Genomic DNA, 14,262 nt, shown 5'->3' on the forward strand with positions numbered 1-14,262 from the left:
AGCAGGGATATAGCACCTTGAGTTCTAATTTGTACAATCACTGTACAGTGAACGCATCACCAGACAGTGGGATCCTGTTCCCTCAAGTAGGCATAGCTTCAACAGAGTAAGTATTATGTACAGCTGAGCTATATATTTAAAGGATGAGAACTCATTAAGGAGACAACTGAGAAAAGCTTTGACGTACTTGCTGCTTTTGTGAATTAATTTAGTTTCTCTTCTCCACTGTATATTGATTTTAAAGGGAAAAAAGGGTACATACTGTTATTAATGAGTAAGCTCCTTCAGACAATAGGATACTATCGTCTAGTCACCTCTGTCAACGTAACTTGGAGACAAACCTTGAACATTGTCCCCTCTTTGCATCATCATCTTTAAATACAACTCCCCCCCTTTCTTCTCACTTTGCTGTAATTCCAAAGACTAGTTTACACTTGAAAGCTTTTTTAGCATAGCTGAATGCGTCACACAATCACACCCATAACTGATGTAAAATGTACTTGGGTAGATGTAGTTATATCAGCAAATATCAGTAATATGTATTTTGAACTAAACTAGCTAAAGATAGTGATTACCTTTCCCAGCAGACTTCTTTTTGTTATTCACAAGGCCTTACCCTAATTCCTTAGATTTTCTCTTATTTATGAAAATAAACCTTTGGTCACAATCATACTAAGACAATTACATATTTAAAAAAAACCCCAAAAACACAAAGGAAAATCAGATGAACATAAATGAGATGCCAATTTTAAGATTTGAAGCTTGATTTGTTGACAAAGTAGAATTATCTTTGTATTAAGAAAAATGCAGCAAATTTGCAATCAGTTTCCAGTTTCATCTGTGATAGGCTGAGCAGTTCCTGAGCAATTAAAGAAGAGTTCTAGTTTTCTCTGCTTTATTATTAGCATTTCAAAGGAATTCTGCATGAATTTTGTGAATACAGCCAGATTGGCTGCCAATTTTAAAAAGTGATTTTATGCGTGAATAGTATGGATTCCTTTCTACCTCTGAATAAAATACTAGTTTTCAAAAATCATAGCATTATAGCATGTTACATTTTGTGATGCTTCTGTACTACTTTTACTTTGGATTAACTATGAAATCAATTAATCCAGTGTTAACCAAAATGCCTTAACTAAGTTAATAGAACACTTTTATTTCCCCCTGTCTCTGCTGGCTGAGATGATACAAACACCAGAACCAACGAAAGGTAGAGCATGTGGCCAGAAGAAAGGCTCAGGAATGGCCCTGTGGGTGACAGTAAGCTGTCAGACCAGCCCGTACTATCTCATCTACCTAAACACTTACCACTGATTCCCAGGCAGTTGTGGACTTCCCTTTCCATCGTGCAGAACACAAAGGCTGTCAAAACACACGGGTTTTCTTCAAATTTACATTATTGCAGGTGTCTTACATTTCTCCGCTCTTGCTGCTTCCGGGCACAACAAACAAGACTGCTCCAGCTGGTCTATGTAATTCAAAGCATCACTTTATTTACTTAGTACAGACTACAGGAATCATCCTCAGTTTTCTTTTCTACATAGGTGTTCTGAACATCCAGAATCCACTGAACGAGTGATATATAAAAATGCAGGATGGCAGGTGAGAGCTAGCCAACAGCTCTGCATTTCTTATTTTTTATAGAATCCAGTGCCCTGTGGGTCAAAGGAGCAAACTGAGAAGTGTTTCTCACAGGCAGACAAAGATCAAAGCACTTTTATCTCTTTACAGCAGAAACAGCCATGTTATTTCCTGTTCTCTCAATCCAGAATATTCAGTCAACTATCTCGACTGAAGGAAGGCAAGGTCATGTGTCACAATGTAAAAATTGGTGCTGAGAAAGACTATCATATATGGGGGAAAAGAATGAAGACCACCAACTTGGTAAAAATACCTGGAACGATACTTGAGAAATAACAAAAAATTCCAACTGAAGACCAAAATGTCGTATAAAGATACACATATGTGTGTAGATACACACACATACTCACAGACCTGCAGAGTTAGGAAATGTGTTGATGCTGGGTGACTGGCAAGAAAGCTTGCAATTCAGTGTCAGTGAATATTACACGCACATGGAGATAGCGAGGGGAGAAATTTACCCCTGAAAACATCTTCCCAGAAGCCTCTCATCTCTGACTTCCCATAACCTTCCTCTTCTGTGGTAGCCCCCTTGTCTGGTCCTCTGAATCTGTGAGAGTCGAGAACTCATTTTTAAGTACAGGTTCTCTTAAACAAAGCATATTATTTTAAATTGAGGCCTAGACGTGCAGTACAGCATGTATCGACATACATGCACATAATACATGCACATATTAAAAATGTAAGACACTTGTGCAACACTTCATCACAACCAATAAACATACATCATCATTCTGTGACTATTTTCTGCCAAGAATTATTCTGTTCCTGGATGAGCGCTAGGGAACATGGCTGTGCAGGTACCGTTACCTTGTTCAGAAAAGTAGCCATGGTAAAGGGCTGAAAAAATATGTACATCAGCAATGCCAACTTGAAGCCTCAATCCATTCTGATGCAACACTGTATTTTTGTTACCCTCCCAAACTGTTTAATAAAGCATTTCAATAAAGTTTTTTTCATAGCAGTAAACAATACATATGCCAAATGCACTGACCCTTCTATTAAGAAACAATAAATATTTCAGCTGCTTTTCCTTACGTAAAAGTGTAGACATTTCACTAAGCCGGAGGAACAGTAAGTCACATTACTTCCTTTGTACTCCTCTAAATCCTTTAGCAGAATTACCTCTTAATTACTAATATTTGTGTTTCTAAAAGTATTACAAAGAAATGCTTTACAGTATATCGAGTACGTTAAAGATTAGATTAATAACCACACTAGTTACTTAAATCTTTACTGATAAGAAATTTGATTTTTCAAACAAATCTGCCCACAATATTGCTGACCGCATTATATTTCTGACAGTAGAAAGATATCATTACTAGACATTAAAGTTGCTTGACGCATAGGAGCACTGTGAAGGAAACATAATCTGAGTATAAACATAATTTACAGTCTAACACCTCTTTACCACGGCAATATAAAGTATTTATAGTACTAATGAAGATTGGCTCGTACACTTCAGATTTGAAATAGTGGTATGAGTATGAAAAATTTGGCCCACAGTCTTTATATGACCTAGAGTGCCAGGTTGGGCAACAGATTAAGGTGAGACAAGATCGTTCTGCCAAGAGTAACTAGTCTCCTGCAGGGACATCTGAACAAGAAGTGAACCTCTTGAGCTGCCTAGTTTGCAACTCAGTTTTATCAGTGTAAATGGAGATCAGCAGTTGTTTATGTAAAGATGCTAATCTAAAAATTCAGACAGCTTAGCGTCAAACATACCTCCTCAAGAGCTGTTACCTGGAGGCAGCAGGAAGTCAGAGATGATAAACATTTCAGCTACCCCAGGTTAACTGGTTCAAAGCAAATGCAAGGCGACACCTAAATGTACTTACCCCTGCCAAAAAGTACTACCCTGTTTTTAAAATTTTATTTAATAACTACTGTTAGAGCACAAAGAGGACACAGAAATATTCATCTGTAAAAGTTGTCTTTGATACAAGTCATGTATTCTAATGATTTTAGTCTCACAACAGTCTCTCAAAACCTGTGTGAAAAAACCTCTGACAATACAGCCATTATCTCTAGCATTTAGTACCTTGTGCAAGCATTCTTTTTTCTTGTTTCATCAGTTTGTCAAGCAACAGTTTAAATTTCCCAACAGGGAAACAACTGTACTGTGTTCCTAACTTTAAGAAGTTATTTCAACTGGTTCACAATATTCCAAATCCACCTGGTATCCAAACGTTTCTTACACTTAAATGAAATCAAACCAAAACCTGCTTTTTTGTCCTCACCCTGAAGACAACAAATCCCAAGAACTCCTCAAAGTGCAAACTTTACAAGCAACCTGTTCTCCAAGCCCTCAATTTACTTGTACTGTCTGTGTAACAAGTATTAATGGTGGATTGTTTGTTGTATTTACAGCAAGTTTATTGGGGAGAGGAAAAGTATTCTGTTACAAATGAGCCATGTTCACTATTGAGATTACTTCCAAAGAGAGCATTCAGAAAGCAAACCTGAATATATTACATTGACAATTATTTTTCAATATTTTAACATTGGCCACTTAAAATTGGTTGTGTTATTAGCACATATACTGATCTTTAAATATACTACTTCTACATAAACAGTGCAAATCTCAATATTCACATCAACCTGAAATTAATGCTGCAATTACTGTTGACATTCACATCAAGAAAGTAGTAAACTATTTCACATGAGCAATTCCAAAACCTCAGAATGCCATTATTAATAGTAAAGAAACACAGAACAAACATGTTGGGCTTCAAAGCCTTGTTTTGATACACACAATCCCTGTAAACATGGATGTATTGTATTTGTCAATACTGATATCTGATATAATTCTATAAATAAAACCACTGATATAAACAATTCCTATAACCTTTTTTGCATAGGGTTTGGATAAAGGTTACTTTAAGATAGAGCAAGCTGTTAACAAAATCCCCTAGTCAATTAGTCTTCCATCACAAATTTAGGCATATGATTAACTTTACACAAGGAGTCTCTCTGACTTCAGTGGAAACTTACACATGTAAGCATTTGCAAAACTGGAGTCATCTTTAGCACTTAAGTTACCCCTAGTCATTGAGAATATGAGCAATAAAAGAGCTCTCCATAAATTTATAAAATACGCTGATTTAAAAGTTTATGCTGATGTTTCTGTAAGTCACATTTATGATTCCAAACAGTTATGTACATACTATACTATCACAGTAGGAAATACTTCACTGTAGAACACCACAGTGAACAAGTTGTGAAGCACAGTGTTCAATATAATTTCCCTTTAGTATTCCCAGTGCATAAGTTGTTAACATCTACACTACACAAGGTGCCCAGGTCTAGTATTTGTTATATACAATGTAAAAGCAAGATAGAAAGAGCTTTGCAGTTGAAAGTAAGGAATGAAAACAGTGGGTAATATACAGGGATTCACTCCTGCAAAGTACAGAATTCTCCTTCACAATGATCACAACCACCAAATAAGGTGGATTTCAGGTCATTCAACCCAGTAAAACAGTGCTCAGCACCTTGTAGGAAGAGAGATCTGAGTGCACTTTATTATAAAACATCTCCTTTTGACGTTATAAAGTGCAAAAAAGAAAACATATATTCTAATATTTTACAGTCACTATTAAACTGCCATATTTGCACAATGCAAAATTAAAATAACTTGGTATACATTTTGTATGGACCCTATAATAACAAATGTTGAAACTGGAGTTTCTGCATCTTTAAGAAAATCTTAGTATTTTAAAGTTATTGTGTAAATATAAAAAGAAAATATAAATTATAATTAATTCTTGAAATAGATATTTTAACGTGACCATTTTCCAAAGCATTCAGTATGAAATTTTTCTCTTATAGCATTACATTTTAGAATCTGTAAAACATTTTAAAAGTTAGTAACTTCAAAAAGTAGAAATAAAAATTATTGTATCACAGTACTAGACACCTCACCTTATCAGACATCTTTTACCCTAGGTTTTAAAAAAAAAATAAATAAATTAAAAAAAAAAATCTAAGACTTGTATTCCCAGTTGTTTAGAACAAGATACATGGAGTTACTTTTTAAAACATAAGAGTTCCATAACACTTCATTTTGCTCTTAAAATTTAAATAAATGGGATAGAACGTATCCACAAATTTAAAAGGCCTTGAAGTACTATACTGCTTTGGTGCATTGTACCAATGATTCCTTACATGCGTGAAGAATCAAATTCTATGACATTCTTCACAGAGCTGGGTAAAAGCAGAAGATCCAAGAGTTCTATATGTGTTACAGAGCTTTCCTTTCTCCCCCACTGTTCAAAGAAACTGGGAGGAAGGTTCTGACACTGAGAAACAGTCTTCCTCCAAGCTGTACCACGAGCAGCATAGCTCCTTACCTTGAGCTTGACTGCACACTAGTAATTTAGCCCTAAGAGCATACAATGTTGGTTGTATAATAGTATTATACCATATCCAGTGATATCAAACTTAATGCTAAAAAGAAATGTATTGAAATACAAAGCTAAAAAGGTATGATTGAAATACATTTTTAAAGCGACAGACATATTCCTGTAGCCTGTAAGCCACAGGGAGGGAAGGGTGGGAGAAGACAATATAGGTACTACCAAGTTTATAACCACCTAAATCTTCAAGACAGGATATTCTCTGCTTTTCAGTCAGAGAACTGGAAGATGGTTTCTGGGTTATTGCTGTCTGTAGGGTTTGTTGGCTGCAGTGTCTTTGTAGGTGTAGTTTTACCATGAGAATGAGAGGAAGAAGAATGTGAACTTTCACTGGAGCTGCTACGTGTCTCTGTGCTTGTACTTGTTTTTTTCATTTTCCTTCTCTTTGCAAGAGGTGCCTTGTCAACATTCTGGAGACAAAATCCTTCCCTTTTGTACTTGTTAAAGGCCTGTTTAAAAATAAAAGGTAATTCTAAGCTTTTCAAGAGGTTTAAGACATTTTATGGCTCGCAGCTTATTATGAATGTTCATAATGTTATGGTAAGTCATAAGATAAACTGTAATCTCTTGACAGATCCCTACTACTTCTTATTGTAGCTGTAACAATAACTTTACTAGCCTTTACACATATTTAAGAGCCAATACATAACATTAATTGGCATCTTCCCCCCCTTGTTCTTTTTAATTTAGAAGTATTTTTTATTAAGCCTTAAACCTATTTAAGACTACATTTTCAGAAACTACACTTAGTTAAATTACAGTTTTTCTTTCAGCCCAAATTATGCTGCATTATCAGGACCTCTCCAAGTAACAATTCCTTTCTTTTTCTCTTCTTGGTAGTAAGTGTCTAGAAGTATTTCAGCATTAATCTGCTCAATTTCAGTTTATTCTCTGTAGAAGGAATCATAAGAATCAACACTATATTTGTATAATACAGTTGCAGTTCAAACATTTTTAGTAAATATACAATGGTAGACAAGCAAGTCCATTAAAAAACGATATCCATGATATGAAAGACATGAATTAGATATGTTCCAGAAATTTTACCTTGATTTTGTACCATAAGGACAAAAAGTCAGTTACTTAAGTTACACAGAAAGTTTCTTCTCTTTTTTTATAAAAGTTTGAAGACCTTTTAATAGATTTCTCTAAGAAACAGAATATTTATACTAGCTATTTCATGAATAGCTGTCTCTCAGTCCCCCAAACCCCATTAGTAGAAATGTCTTCAAGAAATTTATTCTTGCCTCATCATTCATGTTTTCACTGTACCCAATCATAGATGTTAGGTATGGAGGAAAAAATTGCAGCTATAAGCAATCACTGAATTATAAGGACAAATACGTATTTTTAATTAAGAGAAAACATACAAAAATCTAGATTAACACATTACAAAATTTAGCACAACATAAGATTTCTTAGAACTTACATGAAAAGTGGCCTTGACATATGTATGCACCGCAGCTCCTGAAGAGCCTAAGTTATCAGGAGTCATTAGAGGGTTGGATGACAGCTGGCTGCCATCCTGAAGCCATTCGTTGTATCTCAGGCTGGACATTTTTATTCTTTTGTTTGGATCCACTGTTAGAAGTCCTAATAGAAATATATTACATTATCTTAAATTGTGAGCTGTTTATCTTCTTTTAATAAAAAATGCAATTTTTTTTAAGAAAATCTCACGCATTGCTTTGATAAATAAGTAATGACAATATTTATCCTAGATAAGACTCACAATGTTATACTATCATCCTCTCCAGAAGAATCATCAAATGCAAGAAATTACTATTTAACTGTTTGATAACTCTCATCTCTTCTCACACAAACTCAGAACTACCAAATGATTTCTTCACTTAAAACCTGTCTAGGATGAAGTTCAAGAGAGTAAGCCTCAGATTCTCTGAGTGATCCCCTGAAGTCTGAATCTGGAGATGCCTACATTTTTGGCAGAAAAATTCCTTACAAGCCTGCTTCTACAGAAATTCAGAACTCCATCTTAATTCTACTAAGACTGGTGTCTCTCTCATGCTGAAAACACAATTAGATGCTCAAAAGCTTAAGGGGAATCAAAGCATGGCAAATGTGAATGAAGCAGTTAAGAAATACAGTAGTCTTGGTACACGCATTCAAAAACAGTCTGAGGAAAAAGTGATAGTAATACATTAATTTTCTGCAAAAGCTCAGCTTTTAAAACATTTATCTCATAACCTGGTGTTTTTACAAAAGTAAAAATAACATAAAAGAAAAACTGCTTTTAAATAGGTTTTTAAAGAGTGACTTCACTTTTTCTGAAGCTCTTCAGTTACTTCTAACCCTGATAACCTTCTATCAGCATCTCACTACATTAGAAAGCTCTCTGCTAGGCATACAACTAATTTGTAAAGCCATTCTGATGTGTCCACCTTTACCCATAACTTGCATTAGGGGGTCAGCACATAGCTCAAGCTGTGGATACTACTCTGTCAGGTTAGGCACTCTGATGCCGATCACAGCATCCAGATATTGTGTAGTTCTCAAAATTTTATCTTTTGAGATAAAAATATAAGGTATATGAAATATTTGTGAATACATACCTTGAATTAACTCTTTAGCTTCTGCAGAAACATTTTTCCAAGCTTCTCCTTCAAAGGAAAATTCTCCCTTTTTAATTTTCTTCATAATTTCCAATGCACTGGTACATGTTAAACTTTTGTCTTGAGACTGAAATGGTACCTGTCCTGATAGCATTGTATACTGTCATGAGAACAAAAGCAGTATTAACAAACACAATATATTTATTGACAACCCTATTACTAAATATGGAGTGCTGTTGTTTCCATCACCAGTGCTATACAATAAAACTTTGACTAGCGTAACTTCAAGGCTGTAGAAAATTTAACATATGCAAGACTTTCTCTGGAGTCCTTGTGAGAAAACACATTCATATGTTTCAGGAAACTATACACAAAACAAAATGGTATGTCTACCCAGTTTATATCTATTGAAATTCATTTTCTGTAAATCAGAATGCAGGCCGATTCCTTCTCTGAATTGAAACTGTAGGAAGATTATATGGATGCCTGTAGAATTTCCTAACAAGAACACCTCTTTTTAAGAACCAGACTGCATCAAGTATTTTTTCCATTCCCAGAAATGTTGAATTTAATTTACTGCTTAGGGAAAAAAAAATCTCCACCCCTGGAAAACATGTGTCTTCGGAACCTATTATTTGTGCAGCAGTATTTTCACCTCACTTGAATTCAGCATCTACGCAATTCAAGTCTGAAACTGTGCCGAGTCTTTTGCATTTTAACAAAAAGTAAATACATACAATAAAGTTACAATTAAAAACCTCTATCACTCACCAAAATGACCCCCAAACTCCATAGATCACAAGATTCATCATAGCCATTATGATTCAAGAGCTCTGGGGCAGCATAATGAAGAGTAAAGCATGGAGTCTTAAGAGGCTGATTATCAGGTGGTTTTAAACGAGCAAAGCCAAAATCAATTATTTTTATTTCTGAATTATCAGTTTCATCTGTAAACAATAAATTCTGAAAAGCAAAGACAAAATCAATACCAGCACTAGTTAGAAAATTGGTTAGAATACTTAATAGTTATTTTTCTTACATTTATTACTACAGAAAACTTCCCATTACCTAGAGAAAAGGGGAACTGGGAGACACTGGGAAAAAAATGGAAAAGTAAAAATAACAGTACTTTGGGATATAAGAAAATGTGATGCGTTTATCTGCCTCCTGTATATCTGCAAGTTAGGATAGTTCTGTCTGAGATTATTAGTGAAAAATGGATATTTAGCAGAGAACAGCGGGGAAAATAATTCAGGGAACAATGACAAAAAAAAAGCAAAGACATCAACATAAACGGAGAACTGCCTTCTTCCTCAAACAAAAGTAAATTTTCTTAAGCTTCCGTTTCCTTCTGGCATGTTGCGAATGACAGCTTCCTTGTGTGTGGAACTCTTGTTGCATGTCTTGTCTTCTGACTGAATAGTCTTTGGTCCTCAAGTGGTAACACACTGAAGCCATATTGCCATGAGCACAGTAATGCAAAAGAATAATTTGAAAGCAAAGGATGGTGGACTAGGAAGTGCACCAATAGCTCAGTAGTTGTACTGACTGCTGCCTGGCATGGAGCTCAAAGTCAGTATAGGTATGCTTTCTGGAAGAGACCTGGGACCAACGGCATTCAAGCACTGAAGGTCACATTGCAGTCCAATCTCAAACCAATGGCCTACTCCTTTCACCAAGGTAAAGAAATTTTGATAGAGTAGTCCCTGAGAATTCCAGCTTTACAAACTGGAATGTGGCATCTCGGACTTGAAGACAGACAAGTTGTTATCAGTTCAGAAGATTTAAGATAATCTGTTCTTCTTTTCCCTGAGTATTTATATTTGTCAAGAAAGATACAAGATGAATTATAAATTATTTCTACTCCCCCCTGGAACTTCTGAGAGAAGAGAGCGCAAAATTTTTGCTGTTGCCTTTGATGTTTAATCTATGCAATGCTAGAAAAAGTCTCAATATTAGAAATCCTATAGCCCTATGTAATTTTGTAATACAAAAGGTGAATGACTCAAAGTAATGAATTTCAAACTCATTAAGAATGGAAAAAAGACTGCTAGACCGCAAGCAGATCAATGAGGAGAACCTGAGAGCATTCATTATAGATAGAAGAGAATAGCTGCTACAAAACAGTATTTTTGCATTCTGTACTGCTGTTATAGCTTAATGCACAATCAGAAAAGTCAGTTTTCCATATGAAAATGTTGTGCAAAATGGATCTGAAGGAAGCCTAATTTCAGCAAAAATATTAATATAATGTATAATGAGAATAGGTGATTAATACAATCATCTTTTTTCTATGGTGATGTTATATAGCCAACAAGTAAATAAAGTACTGCAGTAACATTAGTTTAAAAAGACCTCCTTTCTTAAAACAAATGAAATTGGCTATGTAACAGAAAAAAGGTACAGTCCATACGTCCTCAGTTGGGTTCAGACTACTTTGTTGATTAGGTAAATAAAGCGTGTTTCATAAAAACCCACACTTAAAGCTATATTCCACATATATTTTAAGGATATATAGAAAAACAACATTATCTCTGCCTTGGTATGTTTTTTCTAATATCTTTAGAACCCAGTTTATAGATTAACGATCACTTCACAGGAACAGTCCTCCAATTCTCTACTGAGAGGCTCCAATTGGTCACATATGCTACATGAATTCTTTATTTCTGTGAATTCTCTATTTTCTATGCAGTACTTTTCCTCTATTTTGCAGAGCAATATGTGTGATCTAATTACTATTGCTTAAACAGAAGAGTCTTCCACTCCATGCAGTTAAAAAGAGCCTCATCCTTAGTGACATGTAACCAGCCATGTTTTTTAAAATTGACATCTAATGTGATACTGATAAGTCTAAGTTGAACATCAAACAAATCTGACTGGAATTGTTAGAAAAGCAACAGAATTTCCTATATATCTTTTTACAGAAAGGTGCACTAACCACATCTATATTGGGAAGCCTGCATATCCCATCCTAAGTTCATGTCTGAACCTAAAATAGTAACTTTCAAAACAACAAGCAGGAAGGAGACAGGCTGGTTAAGTCCAACTTTGTGGGGGCAATGCATTCTGCAAGCTGTTTGCTAACCCTTCATTACTTGGACTTCCCAGACTTCTGTTCTTGAACATCATGTAGAATTAAAGACTTCCTAATTTACCATGCAGCTGAAGCTCTGCTTTACAGAATCTGGCCTTTATATTCAAGACGGCAATAGGACTAAAATGATGAGAATAGAAAAAGAGAAGGGATTTCTGGGTTTTGTCCTTTTAATAATGACTTGTTTCAAAAGCCGTTTTCTTTCCTTGATGTCAGCAGAGAAACTTTTTCCGAGAGTCATATTTTCAACTGACACATTAGAATTTCAACAATAGCCCTTCTTTATTTAATTGTTTATTTAGTACAGAGACTTTTTGCAACTTATTTTGGTCCAATTTTCAAGAACAGTTTCATACCAACACCTAGCAGACTTCTTTACCTGTTGAATTGGAATTACTATAAAAGAAGTAAGTTTGTAATATACCAGAAGGTGTGTTACAAAAGGATGAAACATCGGTAGGAATGGTGGATCATTTTAAACTCCAGATACAAAAGGAGTAGCTATTTCCTGAGGTATGATGGCTGTAATCACTAATACAACATAACATCCTTACTGGATGAACTAACATCAATCTACACTATTCTTGGGCTAAAGAAAACTAACATATCCAGGCCCACTGTCAGCAAAGAAAAAGGAGCAAATATTGGCTCCAGGAAGCAGAACAAAGCCGGTAGTCAACCTTACCATAGTAAACTGAATTGTCTGGAAGGCAAGATGTTGCTGCACAATACCAGAACAAGTAATTATTGAAAAATATGTATAATTGTTTCTTTTGGGAAACTAAACTTACTGAACTCAAATCTCTTATCTTTATTAGTCAGCTCTGTTAGTTTATGGTTCATTTTGTGTTTAACTGGGACAGAGGACAGTACAAGGGTGTCACAGCTACGTCCAAAAGAAGCCCTACCAAGGGAATTAAGATCAAACAAAAGGTGGAAATGTACAGGCAAATAGCTAGTTCACCTAGCTCTGCTTGTGAACTGTTTCATACAATAAATATATACTTACCACTAATAAAAACTGTCTCCAAATAGGCAAAGAATGTTTTTGAACAAGTTAGACTGTAAATTGCTTACAAATTTAAAAATGTTTCCTAACAGTTACTTTTACCTATGAACAGAAAAATATCTACAGAATTTGCTAAGTAAAAGTGAGAACATTTTATTAAAAATATAGAAGTAGAAAAAGCTGGAGGAACAGAAATATGTCACATTCCAGATATTTAATAACAATGTCTAAACATACATAAGCAAGTCACTATACCTCAGGTTTCAGATCTCTGTGGACTACTCCTACATCATGCATATGGCTCACCGCTGACACAAGCCTGCGCATGATATGACTGGCTTCAGTCTCACTGAAATGTTTCTTTTTCTGAATACGTTCAAGCAATTCTCCTCCCTTCAGCAATTCCATTACTAGAAATGTGTGAAGCTGAAACAATAAAGAAAAATATGGGATGTTAGAAATTCAACATTACAAACCAATATTCATTCAGGAGCTAGGTGCTATTCCGACAGTTTCTCAAATTTTGAAGAAATAACACTGCTGCTCATAGCAATTCGGAAGGCCAATAAGAAGCACCAAATTGCATCTCAGATGACATTTTTCCCCCCATCAAGCTCACTGAGATGGAAGAATGTTGATGTCTTCCCCATGTCCACCCATGTTTATTTACAAAAATGCAATGCCGCCAGGTAAACCGGTAAGTGTGTAGGGAGACGAAATGCCTTTCTGTAGGCTAACAAATAAAGCTGGAAAAAGCTAGACTTTTGCTGTTTAAGCTTGTTGTGATGTAGGGATACATTTCTATTAATATGCATAAGGAGTTAGGCATTTAATGTTACCAAATCCTTTAAAAACACCCTGAAACTTTACTGTGAAATCAAAGATAAAATCAGAAGAAATTATAGATAATCCCCTACAAAAGTAGTAGCCAAAGCTACTCTATCATTAGAATCACAACAGACATCTTCCCAAACATTACACAGTATTTTTTTAATTAAAAAAGTAATGGTTGTTTAGATGGTTGTTCTTTTCAAGACAATAAGCAGTGACTTCCTTGATTATAAGACAACATTAGCACACAATCAACTGCAATTCAAATGTCTTGCCATTAAACAAACAGTAGACTTCTCAGGACAGGAAAGTGAGTTAGCATTGTCAAAAGGCAATGGATGTAGGCATGTGATGGCTTCTAGCATTTCTTTCCCCTGAATGACAGTAACAAAAGTAATATTTGCAAGCAAATAAAGAGCTCTGGGAAGAGGTCAAAAATGAAATTCAAATGATCAAACAGATATTAGAGCAAGTTAAAAATTGGAACTTTTTTTAAGACAAACCACACAAGTATCAAAACTAGAAAATTTTGATCAGTTCTGGTCTTCAGAATATTGTGCATGAGTAATCTAGAAGGTAACACCTGGCAGCTACAAGGAGCAACTAAAAAGACAATGATTTGGCTGGTTGAGAGTAGCCTATTCAGTTGCACAGCAATCTGAAGAACATTTTTTTTTAGGTATTCCTGAGTATAGTCAT

At 35.1% G+C, this 14,262-nt stretch overlaps 1 protein-coding gene across 5 annotated transcripts in view; it reads right to left on the reverse strand.

Annotated features, from left to right (window-relative positions):
- Positions 1–1,474: 1,474 nt before the first annotated feature.
- RPS6KA5 (ribosomal protein S6 kinase A5) overlaps positions 1,475–14,262 on the reverse strand; it is an 84,914-nt gene continuing 72,126 nt past the window's right edge. For all 5 annotated transcript variants that reach the window (XM_076345272.1, XM_076345275.1, XM_076345277.1 and 2 more), the window contains 5 exons: positions 12,988–13,158; positions 9,401–9,592; positions 8,630–8,789; positions 7,489–7,652; positions 1,475–6,508 (listed from right to left, as the gene is read on the reverse strand). In XM_076345272.1, the coding sequence (XP_076201387.1) occupies positions 6,269–6,508; positions 7,489–7,652; positions 8,630–8,789; positions 9,401–9,592; positions 12,988–13,158 (927 nt within the window). In that variant the 3' untranslated portion in view covers positions 1,475–6,268. The remainder of the gene's footprint in view (positions 6,509–7,488; positions 7,653–8,629; positions 8,790–9,400; positions 9,593–12,987; positions 13,159–14,262) is intronic.

This window comes from Aptenodytes patagonicus, chromosome 7 (genome assembly GCF_965638725.1).
Source record: "Aptenodytes patagonicus chromosome 7, bAptPat1.pri.cur, whole genome shotgun sequence".
NCBI lineage: Eukaryota > Metazoa > Chordata > Aves > Sphenisciformes > Spheniscidae > Aptenodytes > Aptenodytes patagonicus.